Source organism: Lissotriton vulgaris, chromosome 7 (assembly GCF_964263255.1).
Source record: "Lissotriton vulgaris chromosome 7, aLisVul1.2, whole genome shotgun sequence".
Classification (NCBI taxonomy): Eukaryota; Metazoa; Chordata; class Amphibia; order Caudata; family Salamandridae; genus Lissotriton; species Lissotriton vulgaris.
In genome coordinates this window covers 660,358,014-660,378,592 of record NC_141695.1, presented here as the reverse complement: position 1 = coordinate 660,378,592, position 20,579 = coordinate 660,358,014, and the positions used below count along the sequence as shown (strand labels likewise).

Below are 20,579 nucleotides of genomic sequence, written 5' to 3'. Positions count from 1 at the left end.
GGGGAACCCGTCCTGGTTTTCCCTGTGAGATGGTCCCTTTCTGGGTATCTCCAAGGTGAAACCAGGCATCCCCAGCTTCTGTGGGGCCGTTGTAGAGATGAGGCAAGCTTAATGCCCAGAGTTGCCGAGTGTGTTTCCTGGTTAGAGTAGGCACTGAGGCGAGAATTATCGAGTCCATTTGACCCTGGTCCACGACCCTGCTGCGTCTGGAATTGAACCCTGGTCCCAGGCGGTTCTCTGCTTACGGGTCTGCCGCCTCTAACCAGTGAGCCACACCACTCCACAGCATTCTAACATATGTTCAGAGGTATGGATTGGGTGATCTGTTTGGGTACTGGATAGACTTCAAAATATCTTGGCTTAAAGTGACTCATTTTAAATTGAATCCATTACTAATTTCAGCAGCTTGATCTTTTTTCGTAATTCTTTTTGATTGTGTACAATTTCGTTAAGTAATTAGTAAATGCCAGCCTAATTATTACAGTTAGCTCAACACAAACAACCCCGCCTGTGCCAAGGGATATACCTGTTGTGTCGTGGGGGAAGGCAATGTGGTGGTGTAGGGTGCACCTTGGGGGCAATCTCAGGACGGGAGGCCTAGCACTTGGCAGCAGCACAATAATGACTCGGACACGTATTTAGTCAAGCTGGATCCACACGCCGTTGCCAACTGGCGTACGTGCGTGCTGGGACCCCTTTTATTAGTCTAGGTCACGTGGGGCTACGCCACACGCCTGTTACGGCACAGGCGTAATATAGACTAGAACACAACATTACCTACGCTAAATATCTTTTTATTAACACAGTTTCTTGTTTGTTCTTTTTTCCTAACTAATAATTGCATTTAAAGTTCCAGTGTGCGGTATTTCATTGTGTTCACATTTTTTCTTTTAATAACACCTCTATCCTTAATTATCAATAACAAAATATAAATTAAGGTAAATTGGCTATTACTGTGAATTGTTATTGTCAGCACTATCAATACTTCTAGTATTGCTCTAATTATAACGGAATGACAACCAATTATTAACTGTCGAAATACAAATACAGCTAAAGACTGGTTTCATTATTATCTTCTTGATAAATAAAACGGTTTGTTCCGATGCAGTGATATATGCCCTCGACGGTGCCATCTTTTCAGCCTCGTCATTACATAAATTAAATGAAAAAAATGCTTAATAAGTTCTCTATTCCTTTTCTTAATACAACAATTTTAAGTCTCCAATTCTATGAGTAATGGAAGATTTCAGCCGGGTTGTCAGTGTTTTATTGCACTGAAGAGAGTTGTTTTAGGGACTGAATTGAGTAATCTCATATCAGGTGCCTGTTCTGGGATCATACTTCTGGCTGGTCACTGGGCGTGGAAGGTTGGACGGGGGGGGTAGAAGGTTTACTGCCCCCGGGTGCCAGAGTCTCGTATGTAGCTGCAGGCTCCGCTAGACTGTGCCCGATAGGTGCCTTTCCAATTGCAGAATCAGAGAAAAACTTCTCAAGAAGACACACCAACTTATTTTTTGCCTAGTTGTCCAGTTCAATGGCAGTGTTATTGACTCTATTTAATAGGCGGTAGGAACAGTTAAATAAGATAGAAAGAAAGGAATCAGTACAGATGTAATTTGTATGAATATTTAAGATGAAAACAAAAGAAATATTCAGAGATTCTAAGGCGGTTGTCAGGCTTTTTATTGTAGTAAAAAGAATATACAAAGAATTTACAGTGCAGCCCGAGGGGAATCAAACCTACAGTTTTGCCTTGTGAGTTCTCCTTCTTTCCTACCGAGACAATGTTTGAGGTCCATTGTAGCAACCTGGTGCCCTATTGGGATGGTGCAAGTATGCAGTTGGGTAGAGTGAGCTCAATGCAGGCGTTCCTAACCGATGTTTGTGGCTGTGAATTCAATCCTGCTGTGAAGACGCTGGTATTCTGAGACCGTAAAGCACTGGCTTTAGATACTTTGCAGGCAGACTAAGGGCCTGATTTACAGTTTGGCGGCTGGGTAATCCATCACAAAAGCAACAGATATTCTGTTCCCCTTCTTACCAGTGACTTTGGATATAATGCACTTCTGATAAGGCTGACAGGATATCGGTCACGTTTGTGAGAGAGTACCCATCTGCTAAACACTAAATCAGGCTCTAAGCTGCTTTTTCATGTGTTTATGACACCCATTGCAAATATATATACATACATGAAACTTATTTTCCTTACATAGACAGACGAGAAGCTCAAAGTACCTCAAAGTCAATTTTCAAACTTATCAAAACCTTATTGATTCCCTATAAAAATGTACGACAGCTACACGAACTGTAGCAGTATAACACCTTAAACACTGCTATTTACACATAGACTTGTTAGTTGTATGAATACCTACTATCTTACACTCTATCTATTCTACAGTTTTGGTTGCCACAAATCCTTTGTCCTCTGGAGGGTCATCAGCTCCTGGATTCAGGGAGCTCACTGCCATAGTCTTCTCCATGGTCATCGGAGCAGGACAATCTCAGGGCGCTGGTCACAGGGTGGGTCCAAGATGTAGTCTGGGTGACGTGGCTGGAAGGAAGTATTCAACATTTTTGTTATTGAAGAAAATATGCTTCCTGGTTCCTCAGTGGAAGATAGCGGGCGATTGTCAAAGTGACTGGCCAAATCTATTGTATATATGCTGCACAGTGAACACACAATATCGCTGTAGATATGACACTCATGTTAATCATTCCGAGTGATCCGTTAATAGGTGTGGTAATAGTACCGCACTAGCTATTGCCATGTGCATTATCACCTCGCCATTCTTAGTTCCACACTTTGGAATGAGGCATAACACAATATTACTGAATGCTTCCCCCATTACAAGCAACGAAACTCAGAATATCACAGTTTTGCCTGGCATAAATTCAGCTCTGTAATACCTGGCAAACTTAGGTACAGTGTTTAAGCATGGAAAAGTGTGGCATTGCCTCCTCGTCAGACCTCCCAGTCACAGTCCTTAACACATAAACAGTTAAGAACTGTAACGGGGTTGTCTTCGAATATTAAAGTTATTCACAGTACTCGTAGTCCACATTTCGGACCACTCCTGTTTCAACTTCCATTGGAATCAATAATGCTCACAGATTGAGGGCCTGAATGATTTCTGAATCAAACATAAAATATCTTCTGGATTCCTACGACATAATTTACTGAACAACACTATCAGATTGTAAACATTCATAATGTCTTCACATTTGTTTTTTTCTCGTTAGTTTATTATGCAATTATTTTACAGGACCAGAGGGCAGAAATATCATCCAACAGAAAAGGAAGGGGATGTGGTCGATTAGGGAGAGATTTTTATTTTAGGATATTATGATGTGTAGTCGATGACGAGCTGAGTCTTCAAATTATTTCTAGAAGAACTCCAGAGGCTCATGGATTAAGGTAAGTGGTTTAATAAATCGTAGTTATTAGAGACCCCAGCCAGCCACAGCAATACCCACTTATAAGTAAATTGGAACCGTGAACAATCTGAATCACAACCTAGCAACTAACAATGCATTGCAACATATGACGTCACTGTAAGTCAAGCGTTAATATTACAGGAAGTACAGAATATCACAAGTTTTTTTAAAGATATTAAGATGTGTAGTCATTGATGAGCTGAGTCTTCAAAGCTTTATTCATTCGGTGGAGGGATATCCCACTGTTGATGGTTATGGGCATTTTGGGTGTGCCAAGTGTTGGTAGGAAAATGACCAGGCTTGTTATGGGTGAGATTATGCGGGACAGTGGCTCTATTGGGACAATGCCTAAGACAACAACCCACAAAGGTGAACAAGCTTCATTAAGCTCCCTTTTAGTAGCCAGCACAGGGTAGTAATGCACTCCCCAGAACCAAATGTGTTCAGAATGTGTGCAACAGTACAAACAGTTACAATTAGGAAATAAAGAACTGTTCACATCCAGATTAAGTTAAAAGAGAGCGTAATTGACAAGAAAACAAAAAAAACAAAGGGATTGTTCAAGGTGGTCAAAGTTGAAGATGGAAAACAAAAAAATCATTCAGGAACACAATAGGTTGATACTAGTCTGCTGTTATGGAGTGGTAACACTTGTGGGACACCCCCGCGCCGCACGGCCACCAGCTGCTGCGTGTGCCCCTTGCCTGCCCTCTGCCTCGCTGCTGCCTCGTTTTGCCGGTTGCCGGCTGCCTCCACTGCGGGGATTGTTTTTGCCTTGTTTTGTCAAACATTTGTGCCTGTTGTGCTTAACCTCTTTTTTTTCCTTGTTTTGTCGATTTTTTGTGCCTGTGTTGCCGAATTTAATTTGGCCCGTGTTTTGACTTTCCTTCCTTGTTGTCCGCCTACCTCGCCGCCCCCGCCCTCCCTTCCCGCCACCGCCGCTTGTCCCCGCCCCTTTTTTCTCTTCTGTAACCCTCCCCGCTCCCGCCTCCCAGCTGCTCCGCCCACCCGCGCACTTGGCCTTAAATGGCGACCGTGCGACGCAGGTGAGTGTGACCCACTTGTGGGACACCCCCGCGCCGCACGGCCACCAGCTGCTGCGTGTGCCCCTTGCCTGCCCTCTGCCTCGCTGCTGCCTCGTTTTGCCGGTTGCCGGCTGCCTCCGCTGCGGGGATTGTTTTTGCCTTGTTTTGTCAAACATTTGTGCCTGTTGTGCTTAACCTCTTTTTTTTCCTTGTTTTGTCGATTTTTTGTGCCTGTGTTGCCGAATTTAATTTGGCCCGTGTTTTGACTTTCCTTCCTTGTTGTCCGCCTACCTCGCCGCCCCCCGCCCTCCCTTCCCGCCACCGCCGCTTGTCCCCGCCCCTTTTTTCTCTTCTGTAACCCTCCCCGCTCCCGCCTCCCAGCTGCTCCGCCCACCCGCGCACTTCGCCTTAAATGGCGACCGTGCGAACGCGCAGCGGGCGCGCAGATCCGGTCGCGAAGGCGCGCCAAAGGTAAGCCCGTCTGCGCCCGTCCGCGACCGGATCGCGTCCAGCGCCAGGACCCCTGGCCCCCGAAGACCCCGACCTACCCGCCTGACGTACTCCGCCGCCACCCTCACCGCACTCAACACCGGCCGACGCCCAGAGTGCCACCAAGCCACTCCACGACGCACCCACGGTCCCTTCAGCTGCCACGCCTGCAAGTTCTCCTGCATCCGGACCTGCCTCGCACCAACACCCGCCAAGTCAAACACCAGCAGCACCCACCTCAAGTGCATCCTGCTCAACACCCGCTCCGTCCACAGACACGCCATCGAACTCTGGAACCTCCTAGACGCCACAGCCCCTGACGTTGCCTTCCTCACGGAGACCTGGATGAACACCTCTTCAGCTCCCGACATCGCCATCGCTATCCCAGAGGGCTACAAGATCGTCCGGAGGGACCGAAACGCCAACCAGATGGGAGGAGGCATTGCCATCGTCCACAGGAGCACCATCCGTCTCACGACCAGCACCGACAACACCCTGACCAGCGCCGAACACCTGCATTTCCAGATCCACACCAACCCGAACACCACCCTCAGAGGCACCCTGATCTACCGACCCCCGGGACCACGCACGCAATTCAGCGAGGACATCGCCGACCTCGTCAGCCCGCATGCCCTCCCCTCCGCTGACTACATCCTCCTGGGAGACCTCAACTTCCATCTGGAGAACAACAACGACCGCAACACCAGCACCCTGCTCGACAACCTCGCCAACCTGGGACTCAAGCAACTGGTGTCCACCCCCACCCACCTCGCCGGACACACACTCGACGCAGTCTTCTCCTCCAGCACAGACATCAACTTCAGCCACGCCACTGAGCTTCAATGGACGGACCACAGCTGCGTCCACTTCACCTTCAAGAGAACGACGACCCACCACCACCAGAAACAGACCGCCCGCAGAAGCTGGAACAAGATCACAGCAGACCAGCTCGCCACCTCCCTGAGCCAGCACCCTCCTGCCAGCTCAGCGAACCCCAGCCAGGCCGCCGACAACCTCACGAAGTGGATCAGCAACTGCGCGGACGAACTCGCCCCACTGAGGACCCCGCCTAGCAGACCCGGCAGCAAGAAGGCCCCATGGTTCACCGATGAACTCAAGAGCTCCAAGAAGAACTGCCGAGCCCTCGAGAAAGTCTGGAGAAGGGAACCGACACCGGACAACAGGACCTCCTTCAAACTTGCCACCCGGAAACACCACCAGCTGATCCGCGCCGCCAAGAAAACAGCTTTCAAGGACCGGTTGGACAACAACGCACACAACTGCAAGGAACTCTTCAACATCGTGAAAGAGCTTTCCAACCCCAGCGCAGGAAACAACGACATCATCCCATCGCAAGACCTCTGCAACTCCCTCGCTTCATACTTCCACAACAAGATCGCGGACATACACAACAGCTTCAACAACCAACCAACGCACACCATGACCGAACAACCACCCCCCCCCCCCCACCACCACCCTCCACGCCTGGACCCCGATCAGCACCGAAGACACCATCCGCACGATGAACTCCATCCACTCCGGATCACCGACCGACCCCTGCCCTCACCACGTCTTCAACAAGGCCGACGCTGTCATCGCACCCCACCTGCGAGACATCATCAACACATCCTTCGACACCGCCACCTTCCCCGAGAGCTGGAAGCACGCCGAACTCAGCGCTCTACTCAAGAAACCCACAGCGGACCCCACCGAACTCAAGAATTACCGCCCCATCTCGCTCCTCCCGTTTCCGGCCAAAGTCATCGAGAAGACCGTCAACAAGCAGATGGCCGCCTTCCTCGAGACGAACGGATCCCTCGACCCCTCACAGTCCGGCTTCCGAGCCAACCACAGCACCGAGACCGCCCTCATCGCCGCCACCGATGACATCCGAGCCCTGATGGACAATGGAGAAACAGCGGCCCTCATCCTCCTAGACCTCTCCGCGGCATTCGACACGGTCTGCCACCGCACCCTAGTACGGCGCCTCAGCAACATCGGCATCCAGGACAAGGCGCTGGAATGGATCACCTCCTTCCTCGACGGAAGAACACAGAGAGTCCGCCTACCACCTTACAAGTCAGAGGCCTCCGAAGTCATCTGCGGCGTCCCCCAAGGATCATCTCTGAGCCCCACCCTCTTCAACGTCTACATGAGCCCCCTCGCGGCCATCGTACGCAAACACAACCTCAGCATAATCTCCTACGCCGACGACACCCAGCTGATCCTCTCCCTGACCAACGACCCCGCCGCCGCCAGAGCCAACCTGCACGAAGGGATGAAAGAGGTAGCCGAGTGGATGACGACCAGCCGCCTGAAACTGAACTCGGACAAGACGGAGGTCCTCATCCTGGGCTCCTCACCCTCCGCCTGGGACGACTCCTGGTGGCCTCCCGCCCTGGGCACTGCACCCAAACCGACAGACCATGCACGAAACCTGGGCGTCATCCTGGACTCCTCCCTCTCCATGACCAGGCAAGTCAACAACGTCTCCTCGGCGTGCTTCAACATCCTACGCATGCTACGGAAGATCTTCTGGTGGATCCCCACCGAGACCAGAAAGACCGTCACCCAGGCCCTCGTCACCAGCCGGCTGGACTACGGCAACGCCCTCTACGCCGGCACCACCGCCAAGCTCCAGAAGAGACTCCAGCGGATCCAGAACGCCTCAGCCAGACTCATCCTCGACATCCCACGAACCAGCCACATCTCCGGACATCTGAGAGACCTTCACTGGCTCCCCGTCAACAAAAGAATCACCTTCCGCCTCCTCACCCACGCACACAAAGCCCTACACGACCAAGGCCCGAGCTACCTCAACAGCCGAGTCAACTTCTACGCTCCCAAACGCCACCTCCGATCAGCCAACCACGCCCTCGCCGCCGTCCCCCGCATCCGAAGAGCGACGACAGGAGGAAGGTCCTTCTCCTACCTGGCCGCCAAGACCTGGAACTCCCTCCCGACCGACCTGCGCCTGACCCAAGACCACCTCTCCTTCAGGAAGAAGCTGAAGACCTGGTTGTTCGAGCAGTAGCGGCACCCCCCCCCCCCCCCAGCGCCTTGAGACCCTACGGGTATGTAGCGCGCTTTACAAGTGTCACTGATTGATTGATTGATTGATTGATTGATTAAGTCTGGAAACCTCTAAAAACCCACAGTGCATTCTATGGAACTCTTAGGGTCAAGGGCTGAAAGTCAGGCCAGCTAGTTGATGAGATGATGTTTTCTTCTTTCATGTAAGGTTAGGGTAAGTAGAGAACTCCTAATTTGAACTATTCAAGCGGGATCTGCTAGAGGCAGAATTCATCAATCAGATGCCTAACCTGGACTCAAGGGATTCAAAGTTGCTGTAAACCAGACACACAATCGTCAAAATGTGGCCTTTGTCCCTCGAGATTGAGATTTGATGCCCTGACTGTTTTGGGGGCATCTAGCACAAATACCAAGTTTCCTTTCAGGAGGCATCAAGGCACCCAGTTTGAACGAGGGCTATGTGTTGTGGTGGTAAAACCATTTTGCCATGCCTTCACAGGAAGACCAGACTAGAATGCACCTGGACCGAACAGCAGCACAAACAGAAGCTACTGGTGCGCCGGTAGCCTACAGATGGGTTAAAGTGCTTCCCTTCATCTGCATGTCAGTGTTGGCTAAACAGTTTCTGGTAAAATGTATAAGAAGTTTCAGATTAGATGTCTGAAAAGGATAAATACAGTTTTTCTCAAATATGATGCTGTTCTTCAGTGTTAGTCTTTCTGAAACCAGTTCCCTTGATGGAGTTCATCATAGGTCAGCAGCTCTCTCTGCTGGCAGAGAGACTAACTAATCCCATTTGGTGGTAACTTTATAATTATGTCCACATTTTTGTTCTGGATAAATTCATGGTACAGATAAACGTAAACAAATGTTTCACTGTGCAAGTTTTTGGTGACTGAATGGCCCACAATATTTAACATCGACAATCATCCAACCATTTTATTTATTCCATTGAAAGATATGTCGCTCTTCTCCAACTTTAAAGGCTGGAAGTTAATACTTAACATCCGCCCCCTTTCTGCCCTCTCGCTAGTCTCTCACATGTTTCAAGTGGAAAAGAGGCGCGTTAATTTATGTAGCAACCTTAGTTTGGGTGCTCTACATAATGGCAACTTTTAACCTTCAGCATTTAAGGTCGGGAAAAAACGTGGTGGGTGGAGCTGCCTATAAACAAATGCACTTTATATTTTGTTAATTACAAAATAAATACAAACAAGGACAAAAAAAATCTGATGAAAGCGTTATTTTCATGATTGGTGCATATTTGTCCAGTAGCTTTTCTTGTAAAAGAGAGCAATAAATATCAACTATTTGAACTATATTTGGAATAAAGACTTAGAGAAATGTGAGTAATCATTACCTAAATGAATGCAGAATCGTTAATAGTCAAGCGGTATTACTGAAAACAAAACAGGCATTTTATATGGAGAAGGCATCTCAACCATAATTAAAAATCAGATGTCCCTCCTTTGCAGTTTAAACATTGCTTGCTATTCCGGTTGTAACCATAACTCCTATCAAGTGGTTAATTAGTAGAAGAATTTGTGCGGGCCTATAGTTTCGTGCAGAAACATGAGGCTGGTGCTATTGAATATAGGCGTGCCGAATACTAGGTTGTGCAGTCTTACCTCCAGGGCTGGAGTCGGGGTACCACGCGGGTGGAAGGCGTTCCCCCACTTATTTTACCGGGAGCTCAATAACTGGAGCAAATGGAGCCACACATTCACTCTTAGGCCTCTCTGGGAGAGATCGGAGCTCATTCAGAACGCTGCTCACGAGCTGGCTTCTCTGATGCAATTGCATCTAAGAGGTGAGCAAGGGGAGGCAATGAGTCTGAGGGTGCAAGCCACCTTCCGTGACGTCAGCGTCCTCCCACTTCTTTTTTAGGTCGAGGGACCGTTAAGCTGCGAAGCAGCTTCCGGTCCGGAGAATTAATGTCATCTAGTGGGGCTTCAGAACCCGCCTCCCTGCCCTGTCTCTCCACCACTGGCTGGCTTCCTAAATGGAGGCCAGCCATTGGAGGAGAGAGCCGTCCCTCCAAAGAAGCTCCGTCTTTTTCGGATTCGGGGGTGTGATTTTTTGCATTCTTTAGCCCTGTGACGTCGTCTGTCACTCAGGGCGCAAAAAACACGCCCCGAATCTGAAAATGGCGGCGCTTTTCTTTAGGCCATTTCACAACAACAGCCGCCCCAAGTAGTCGCAGCCTCCTCCACCTGGCAGTCTCTGTGTGCCCAAGAGTACACATCGCGCCTCTCGTTTTCTGCTGCCCACCGCAAATCGAAGGGGATGTCCACCGCTGCCCATTTGCGCCCCACGCACCCAGGAGCAGTGAGAGTCAGGACGCAGACCTCACCAACATTGTGCTTTGGTTTTCTGCTTCTTCCCGGCACACAGAGAGTGCCCCCTGCGAGGCGCCGAGACACCCCCCTCCTCCCCCTGAGTGGAGGCAGAGACAGAGGCAACACCAGGGAGGAGCAGAATATCCGAAGGGAGAGAAATCCTTCGCATTCCAAAGCGCAAGACTTCACCCACAAGCCCCTGCTCAAAGCTCGCACCTGAGACCATCGTGGGCTGAGCAGAGCAGAACAGCGCCGTGAGAAGAGCATACCGGCAGTTATGTCCAGGATGTTACTGTTTATGTGCCCGACGTTATTTTTCCACGCGCTTAAAGGGATGTATATTTAGGGAGGGATGGAGGGTGCATGAGTATACGCTTGATTATTAGGTTGCATTTTTGTTCATCCGTGTTGTTTATCTTCCTATTGTTATGGGGCAGTTTCTAACGTGCCATTATTTGCGCAAAAATGGATTTCCCCAGTGTTAAGTTCTCGGAACTCCGCCACTGAATTAGCCGTGCAGGCGGGAACTTTACTATAGTGTTATAAAATTGAATTTGTTATCCGGCTGGTGTTTGTGTACGTCTCCATCTCAGAGGGTGTTTTTTCTTGACCCTATCCGTGGCTTTATTGAAAATGGGGAGGGAGGGAGGGGGTAATGGACGCCTACATCAATTAGAGGGTTTTGAACGGCATCCAGTAAGTTCTTGCACCGATTCCTCGGAGATTATGTGATGCTTAACTCCTGTTTCTTGTGTGTATGAGCGAGCACTTTCAGACTTATTTAACATGTTTCACCCCGTAGAGTTCTGTATCTCTGCCTAGTGAACGAGGAAACTCCATTTCCCAGGTGTGTGTGCAAAGAGCTGCCGACCTCCCGTCTTGGGCTGTGAAATACCTGTCCCGTGGGGTGCCTTGATCGTCCTACCAACGCCAGAGGAGGCTGCCATGGCCTCGGCATCCCACGTGGGGGGCGGCCACGTCGCTTCTTGGCAGAGTGTGAGTGCAGAGTGCGAGTGCAGAGTAGTGAGTGCAGAGTAGTGAATGCAGTGCAGAGTAGTGAGTGCAGTGCAGAGTAGTGAGTGCAGTGGTGAGTAGTGAGTGCAATGGTGAGTAGTGAGTGCAGTGGTGAGTAGTGAGCGCAGTAGTGAGTGCAGTGCAGAGTAGTGAGTGCAGTGCAGAGTAGTGAGTGCAGTGCAGAGTAGTGAGTGCAGAGTAGTGAGTGCAGAGTATTGAGTGCAGAGTAGTGAGTGCAGTGCAGAGTAGTGAGTGCAGTGCAGAGTAGTGAGAGCAGTGTGCAGAGTAGTGAGTGCAGTGCAGTGAGTGCAGTGTGCAGAGCAGTGAGTGCAGTGTGCAGAGTAGTGAGTGCAGTGTGCAGAGTAGTGAGTGCAGAGTAGTGAGTGCAGAGTAGTGAGTGCAGAGTAGTGAGTGCAGAGTGCAGAGTAGTGAGTGCAGTGCAGAGTAGTGAGTGCAGTGCAGAGTAGTGAGTGCAGTGCAGAGTAGTGAGTGCAGTGTGCAGAGTAGTGAGTGCAGTGCAGTGAGTGCAGTGTGCAGAACAGTGAGTGCAGTGTGCAGAGTAGTGAGTGCAGTGTGCAGAGTAGTGAGTGCAGAGTGCAGAGTAGTGAGTGCAGAGTGCAGAGTAGTGAGTGCAGAGTAGTGAGTGCAGAGTAGTGAGTGCAGAGTGCAGAGTAGTGAGTGCAGTGCAGAGTAGTGAGTGCAGTGCAGAGTAGTGAGTGCAGTGCAGAGTGGTGAGTGTAGTGCAGAGTAGTGAGTGCAGAGTAGTGAGTGTGCAGAGTAGTGAGTGCAGAGTAGTGAGTGCAGAGTAGTGAGTGAAGAGCAGAGTAGTGAGTGCAGAGCAGAGTGGTGAGTGCAGAGTAGTGAGTGCAGTGTAGAGTGGTGAGTGCAGTGCAGAGTAGTGAGTGCAGTGTAGAGTAGAGTAGTGAGTGCAGTGCATAGTGAGTGCAGTGCAGAGTAGTGAATGCAGTGTGCAGAGTAGTGAGTGCAGTGTGCAGAGTAGTGAGTGCAGAGTAGTGAGTGCAGAGTGCAGAGTAGTGAGTGCAGTGGTGAGTAGTGAGTGCAGTGGTGAGTAGTGAGTGCAGTGGTGAGTAGTGAATGCAGTAGTGAGTGCAGAGTAGTGGGTGCAGTGCAGAGTAGTGAGTGCAGTGCAGAGTAGTGAGTGCAGTGCAGAGTAGTGAGTGCAGAGTAGTGAGTGCAGAGTAGTGAGTGCAGAGTAGTGAGTGCAGAGTAGTGAGTGCAGAGTAGTGAGTGCAGTGTGCAGAGTAGTGAGTGCAGTGAGTGCAGTGTGCAGAGCAGTGAGTGCAGTGTGCAGAGTAGTGAGTGCAGTGTGCAGAGTAGTGAGTGCAGAGTGCAGATTAGTGAGTGCAGAGTGCAGATTAGTGAGTGCAGAGTGCAGAGTAGTGAGTGCAGAGTAGTGAGTGCAGAGAAGTGAGTGCAGAGTAGTGAGCGCAGAGTGCAGAGTAGTGAGTGCAGAGTGCAGAGTAGTGAGTGCAGTGCAGAGTAGTGAGTGCAGTGCAGAGTGGTGAGTGTAGTGCAGAGTAGTGAGTGTAGTGCAGAGTAGTGAGTGCAGAGTAGTGAGTGCAGAGTAGTGAGTGCAGAGTAGTGAGTGCAGAGCAGAGTAGTGAGTGCAGTGCAGAGTAGTGAGTGCAGTGCAGAGTAGTGAGTGCAGTGCAGAGTAGTGAGTGCAGTGTGCAGAGTAGTGAGTGCAGAGTAGTGAGTGCAGAGTCCAGTGCAGAGTAGTGAGTGCAGTGCAGCCAGAGTAGTGAGTGCAGACTAGTGAGTGCAGTGAAGTGAGTGCAGTGCAGAGTAGTGAGTGCAGTGCAGAGTAGTGAGTGCAGTGCAGATTAGTGAGTGCAGTGCAGATTAGTGAGTGCAGTGCAGATTAGTGAGTGCAGTGCAGTGAGTGCAGTGTGCAGAGCAGTGAGTGCAGTGTGCAGAGTAGTGAGTGCAGTGTGCAGAGTAGTGAGTGCAGTGTGCAGAGTAGTGAGTGCAGTGTGCAGAGTAGTGAGTGCAGAGTGCAGAGTAGTGAGTGCAGAGTGCAGAGTAGTGAGCGCAGAGTAGTGAGTGCAGAGTAGTGAGTGCAGTGCAGAGTAGTGAGTGCAGTGCAGAGTAGTGAGTGCAGTGCAGACTAGTGAGTGCAGAGTAGTGAGTGCAGTGCAGAGTAGTGAGTGCAGTGCAGAGTAGTGAGTGCAGTGCAGAGTAGTGAGTGCAGTGCAGAGTAGTGAGTGCAGAGTAGTGAGTGCAGAGTAGTGAGTGCAGAGTAGTGAGTGCAGAGTAGTGAGTGCAGTGTGCAGAGTAGTGAGTGCAGTGCAGGAAGTGCAGTGTGCAGAGCAGTGAGTGCAGTGTGCAGAGCAGTGAGTGCAGTGTGCAGAGCAGTGAGTGCAGAGTGCAGAGTAGTGAGTGCAGAATAGTGAGTGCAGAGTGCAGAGTAGTGGGTGCAGAGTGCAGAGTAGTGGGTGCAGAGTGCAGAGTAGTGAGTGCAGAGTGCAGAGTAGTCAGTGCAGTGCCGAGTAGTGAGTGCAGTGCCGAGAAGTGAGTGCAGTGCCGAGTAGTGAGTGCCAAGTAGTGAGTGCCGAGTAGTGAGTGCCGAGTAGTGAGTGCCGAGTGCCGAGTAGTGAGTGCCGAGTAGTGAGTGCAGAGTAGTGAGTGCAGAGTAGTGAGTGCAGAGTGCTGTGTGCTTTTGAGTGCAGAGTGCTGTGTGCTTTTGAGTGCAAAGTGCTGTGTGCTTTTGAGTGCAGAGTGCTGTGTGCTGTTGAGTGCAGAGTGCTGTGTGCTGTTGAGTGCAGAGTGCTGTGTGCTGTTGAGTGCAGAGTGCTGTGTATTGGCAATGTAAATGACAATGCCATTTATTTATGATTTAAAGAAAAAAAAGAAATGTCATGAGCAATGCCAATAGCTCTACCTTTAATGATGCCGAGACCATTGCATAGTAAATGCTTGTTTAGGACTTGTGCCCTGCTTACCTCGTGCCTCTTTAATCCACCACCAGACACTTCCTGCCTCTTCGTCTCTTTCTTGCATGTTCCTGCTTTCTATCTTTGACACATTTTTCAGTTTTTATCTTCCTCTTTCTTAGTCCTTTGTGTGTTTTTCACTTTCGTCCTCTGGATCAAAGTCTGTTGAGGAAAAATGAGCGCCGGTCCCTAAAAACAGCTGTCTGTGGTCCCGACCTGCAACCACCGGGTCAAATTAAGTTCTACTCCCATCTACATGTAGAAGCAGTATTGGGATATTTCCATTACAGACGTTTCCCTGATAATAATATGATGCCTATAAAAATTAAAGTTAATTTTGATTTATTAGATACTTTTCTGCTGCTTTACGTAGTTTGAGTCTTATGCCGAAAGACTTGTTGAGTTCAGCTTTTCCTACTAGTTAATAAGACACATGTAGCAATTGTACTTGCTCTGGCGTCTAAGGATTGGCATTTGACTGTCCGTTCTTGCTCCACAGCCAGGAAGGGAAAAATATTTGAAATTAGTTAATTACGAGATGAGAGTCTGTACATTTTCATATTAAAATGTCTTTCCATTGTTCGAACTGATTAAAACTGTGCGTTCTAAGTTCCTTCTTGACACATTAACACCCGATAAAAAAGACTGTTTACTTCTCTTATGGTCTGTGCGTTCCTAGCGTTTTCTTGGTATATAATTGTACATGGTTATAACTTGAACTCAGTCTATAACGTTTTGAAACTGATGAAGGGAGAGTGGATCAGTAATTGTCTAATACACGAAGTTTGGCAGGGAGAATGAGCGCTGCATAGTGAGGTTTACAACACAGTATACATACAACCAAAACTAACACTGGACTCCTAGCTAGACAGCAGCAGCAAACGAGTGGGTTTCACAATATTGCTGCAGAGCAAAAAAAGTTGGACGTACAAATGTACGGCTCGTAACAAAAAATGAAAACTACAAAAGAAAAGAGACCTTTCAAAAACGGTCCTGGGTCTACATAACTTGCTTGATAGGCATGCACGATTTCAATTTGATGTTATTACTCATGAAATTCACTATTCGGCAAACTATTTCAAGAACGGAATCAAGAGAGCAGAAATTAATATAATGTATTAAATACAATCTTAAAAGGGAACAGGGAGTAAGATTAGCAGGTGCATTTTCTGACTACTAATTGCCCAAAAGAATTAAAATCAATTTACCTTCGATAATCATGTCTCTCATATGTACATAATCCTTCCACAGATTCATCTTCATCTAACTCTTTTTAGTCTTCTTGTAAAGCAATTACAGTTCCCTAGTCCCAAGTGGAGTTGTTCTGGCATCTGCCATGGATCCGTAAATTATCAGGGTTTTATGCTAAATACACCTTTGTGTTGACCTGAGGTGGTATACTGACGTAAAAGAGATAACGCAGGTAACTCCCCAAGCTCACTTCACTCAGAAAAAGCCAACCAGGACACTTTAGCCGGCAGGTTCTTTAGAGAGAAATAAAGGAATGTAAGTGGAACCACTGAAAAATAAACGAAGGGCCAGATAGATGAATGACTGTTTTTTACGGTCGCAAACGGGAAATCGGGCCGTTTGCGTCTGCATAATAGGGCTGCCCCATGTCCAAACCCTATTTTGCTAGTCGGTAACCGCTTACCGACTCAGAAAATAGGGTTTGCGACTCGCTATTACTAAGGGGCGTGCCAAGGGCGTCTCTTCCTAATAGTGAGTCCACCTCGATGTATGGTTGTTTTGTGACCGTAATTGCGGTTGCAAAACACTCCCAGTTTACCACCTACTTTAAGTAGATAGTAAGCCATTCACAAACAGTAAGGGTTTCCCAGGGGACCACTTCCACTTTGTGAATGTATGCAAAAATATGGACCACTGCCTACTTGCAAAAATTGAAACTTTCATTTTTCTTTTTTAAATGCAGCCCATTTTCCTTAAACATTTTTAGAAAACTCCTGCTTTATTTAAAAACCAGTCACATACATGGTAATCTGCTGACCTTAGCAGGCCACCATCCCCGGGAGTGCTAGCCATTCATAATGGGGTTGCAAATTGCACCTGCCTCATGAATATTATTGAGGCAGGCAAATTGTGACCCCATTAGAAATCACAAACTGTGTCTGAGACACTCTTGTACATCACATTATGCGAGTCACAAATTGCAAGCTGCAAAATGACACAATTTGCGTCTTGCAAATTGTAAGGGTCGTATATCTGGCCCAATGTAAACACAAACGTTTCCATTGGTCCTGATAAAGCAGAGATTACAACAAGTATTTAATTGATATAAGAAATTATTTATGACACCCTCTGTGAAAACCGCAGTAAATATGTGCAAGTTACATGTTATGAAAAATTACATAAATATATAGAGTATAGTTACTACATTGTAAAAGCATGCAGAAGAACGGGAGATTTGAGACATGTTATTCGTTTAATTAATATAGATGTGATTTTTAATATTGAGATACTATTTTATTCATTTACATGTGTTAGTAAAATGTAAGAGGAAACATCTCAGTTTATAAATATTACTAATTAATTTGATGAGTGTGAAATTACTAAAACTAAAATGAAAACAATATGAAGTAGTTTTTTTTAATGACAATTTTAACTGCAATGTAAGTGTATGTGATGTGTGCACCATAAATGACATAAGATAAGTAGGTGTTACTCAGTCATATTTAAAGGTGCTTTCAAGAAACTTCTTTAGCATGTATTATACATATGTACTAGCAAATTGACATATAAATGACAAAATATTTAAACTTTTTTCTTAGTTTTATGTAAACATTCATATGTACAAAGTTTATGAGTACCTTATACTTACATGTATAAATTTCAAACATACTGATATGCTTATTATTGTATTCATGATATTTGAATTTATATGCTTAATTTCCCTAATAATATGTGATTCGTAATTAACATGATCTTCTTGTATATTAGCCTAAATTCATGTAGGTCTTATTTTTTCAATTAAGTCACGGACTGATATTTCTAAAGTGTGTGAGAACTTTTTGCTGTATTGCCAGTAGTATTGAAATAAGAATTGTTTCTTTTGACATTTCCTATACTGAGCAGTGCACTTGCCACTATTTTTGTTACACTCTAGAATAGCTACCTGGGAAACTGCCCTTTCAAACTCTGATGCCTATTTCTTCAATTTGATATTGCTCAATGTGTCACATGATTGAACTATTTAAGGATCTGAGTAATTGATCCAGCTATTTTCTGGATTTGTGTCTTCTTTACCGTCACATCATGCTCATCCAGTACGACTTGACCAATGGACCGATGGTCTGACAAATTAAGGTGATGTCAAGGGCAGTTACCCCGCAAACTGACGGAGTACAGTTGCCTATTTTAAGATATATTGGATGCCCCTGTCTGCCTAGACTGCCTTTGCCCCTTATGCTTTTACTCTAGGAGCAGATGGATCTTCGCAGGACAAAGGGTCCCTGCCATGTTGCTGTGACTCTTGCTGTTACAGCAGCAAACTGAGACAGATTACTGTCTTGATGAACTGGACTGGCTTCTGGGAACTTTGCTGAACTCTCCTAAGAGTATTTGTGGAATGCTCACCTGGCTACCCATCTATACCGACGCATAAGCTGTATGTGTTTGAGGGTCTACCTCAGCTGTTAGTGAAGCTCTTACTCACCTTATATTCCCTGAATCCAGATGCTTCAGTATATTTCATTAAATCTTTACTAATTGAATTCTAATCTGTATGCTAAAATTTAAATAAATGTCTTTGACCTTTTATCTGCTAAACTAAATTTTACTATTTGATCTCACTCTGCTGATCTGTCTCGTCATTACTCGTGAGTGAGTACTATTTTGGGTTATTCATGCTTAGAGATAAATGCAAGAAGGGAGTTTCTAATTATCAAATTCTCATGCTATTATTTCTCTAAGCTCTAACTGAAGTCTTGGTTTGTATGATCCTTGTTCGCCTACATTTCTTTAGGCGATTTGTGTATATAGTGTTCATAATTTATATTAATGGCATTTGTTTGAGATTAATCTATAAGAGTTTAATTTCCAGTTTGTAGATACACTATTCTATTCCTGGTCCTCATTGGGTAACTGACCATTCCCCGAATATCCGACCCCTTTCAGCACAGAGCAAGATCTATTGGAGGACCATACTGTATGTGTAAGTGTGTCAGGTAAAAAAAGGCCCAGTAAATGCTTCAGCAGTCCCAAGTCCCAGTAGAAAATCAAATGACTGCCATATAAAAGAGTTCTGGAGGCCATGTAGTGATCTAACCACGAAGGGTAAACAAAACATGTGTCCCTGTTTCAATGAGCATATAAAGGCAACACCAGCAGGAAGATATTCTTCCAATGTTGCTAAACCATGGCCATAATGTAGCATAGAAATGTGAACTGTAACTAGGGAGGGATGTCTGGTGAAAATAGATTAAAATCATTTGTTGAATATGCTCAACATCTAGAGGAGTCTGCCACTTGGTCATGAAACATACATGTTTAGTAACTCTAGATTTGGATAGAAAGCAGGTCCCACCTCTTGAAAACTGTTTTCCCTTTGAGGGAGAGGCTATGGTAATTTTCTGCTGAGCTCAACAATGACTTGGTATCAAGATATCAAGATTATGTGATTTTGAATTTCCATGTGAAGACTGAGAATGATCGGCAAAAGGGGTGCCACATTGTGCTCCAGTGTTCTTCAAAAGGTGAACCTTTAGCCCTTTTCTAAAATAGAGCAGAGTGGGGACAGTCCTGATGACAAAAAGGATATTATTTGGGACTCTAGAGGCATATACAAAAATGACCTCTTTTCTATGCTTCTTTGCACCCAGTCTAAGGGTGTCTTGGCTGTGGGTGTACCAAGAGCCACCAGAGATGATAGGTTTGTCAGACAGATAGGTAGGGGTGCTTGGTCATGATGAAGTTTTAAATGATGTAACTTGCTTTGATGATGGGGCAGGTGGCCAAGGAAAGCCAGTGGAGTTGCATGAAGATGGGGGTGATCCAATCGTATTTTTTGATTTTCTAGATGAAACATACTGCAGCATGTAGGATACCCTCGGGGCAGTGTGGAGTCTGGGAAACTATTGAGCAGGGCATTTACACCACTCACACATGAGAGCATGAGGGATTGAACAGCAGTTCTGAAGTCAAGTTCTGTGAGGAATGTTTTATTTTTTTTACCAGTAGAGAGCTAGTAGCAGGCCTTCATTGTAGGGATACATATCTCCCAATGATGATGTGGTGAATGTGGAGCATTTTATCTTTGAGATTATGACCTCCCTGCTTTCATCAGCCTAGCTAATGAGTCAGACTGGATAACGTGCATCTTGCTGATAAGCTGTAAGTGTACAGAATCTGTATCTCTTGTACCACTGCAGAACGGTCATGAGCATTAAAGCCGCAAGTGCAAGAAAGATGCACAAACCCTTCATCCTTGTCCAATCAAGAGCACTGTTAATTATTGCTATTATATTTCCCTGAAGAACACTCTAGATGAGTAGAAATAGAGGAATGGCATTGTGCAGACTGGATGTCTATTGGTAAAGAACACATCCCATGCTGACTGGCCTCCTGGGAACTCTAGAGAAAAGTATGGGTAACACATTTTCTCAGATTTGTCATGAACAAGTCTATCCATGAGGTTCTCTGTCTTATTGAAAGGTTAGGGGGTTAGGTCTTGATGACAGGTTAGGGGGAGTAAGGGAGCTATAGCTTGTTTGCAATGATGGGCAAATACTGGAGGAGTAACTAACAGCGGAATTTGCCTGGCCATCTGTGACAAATTAGTATTTTTCTGCACAGTCACCCCAGATTTTTCATCTTTTGCTAGATCATATTTTTGCTGGCTTTAGGACTCTGTGCATTTGACCAAAGCTAAACAATACTAAAGAGCATGTGCATCCCCTCTAAAACATGTGCTGTACATTTGAGCCTATATTTGGCCTCTATATCATCCCTACAAGTCCACTGTAAATTGTGCCAAAAGAGCATCTATGGCAACAAAAGTAAAATGACAGAAGATTGCCGCAGTGTATCTTTACACCACCCACATATTTAAAAAAAAATTCTCCCAGGAGCACCTCTGTGTTCTGGCTAGGGAGCAGATTAAATGCATTGCATTGACACTTGTCATGGAAATCTGCCTTTGCCACATTGAAAAAAACCTATATATCCCGAAATCCCCCCTAAAGAGTGCATTGTATTCCCACATGGCAGGTTTTAACATATAGCAGTAGGGCAGACTACCTATTAGGGTTAGTATGTCCTCACAGTGAAATAAA

The 20,579-nt window shown here is 46.5% G+C and overlaps 1 protein-coding gene across 4 annotated transcripts in view; it reads right to left on the bottom strand.

Moving 5' to 3' along the window:
* Positions 1 to 426: 426 nt before the first annotated feature.
* The window catches only part of STXBP4 (syntaxin binding protein 4), a 553,950-nt gene continuing 533,797 nt past the window's right edge, over positions 427 to 20,579 (bottom strand). For 3 of the 4 annotated variants that reach the window (XM_086930861.1, XM_086930862.1, XM_086930864.1), the window contains one exon: positions 432 to 2,551. In XM_086930861.1, coding sequence (XP_086786987.1) covers positions 2,437 to 2,551 — 115 coding nt within the window. In that variant the 3' untranslated portion in view covers positions 432 to 2,436. Of the gene's footprint in view, positions 2,552 to 20,579 lie in introns of all 4 variants that reach the window. The other variant, XM_086930863.1, reaches the window with a different exon arrangement.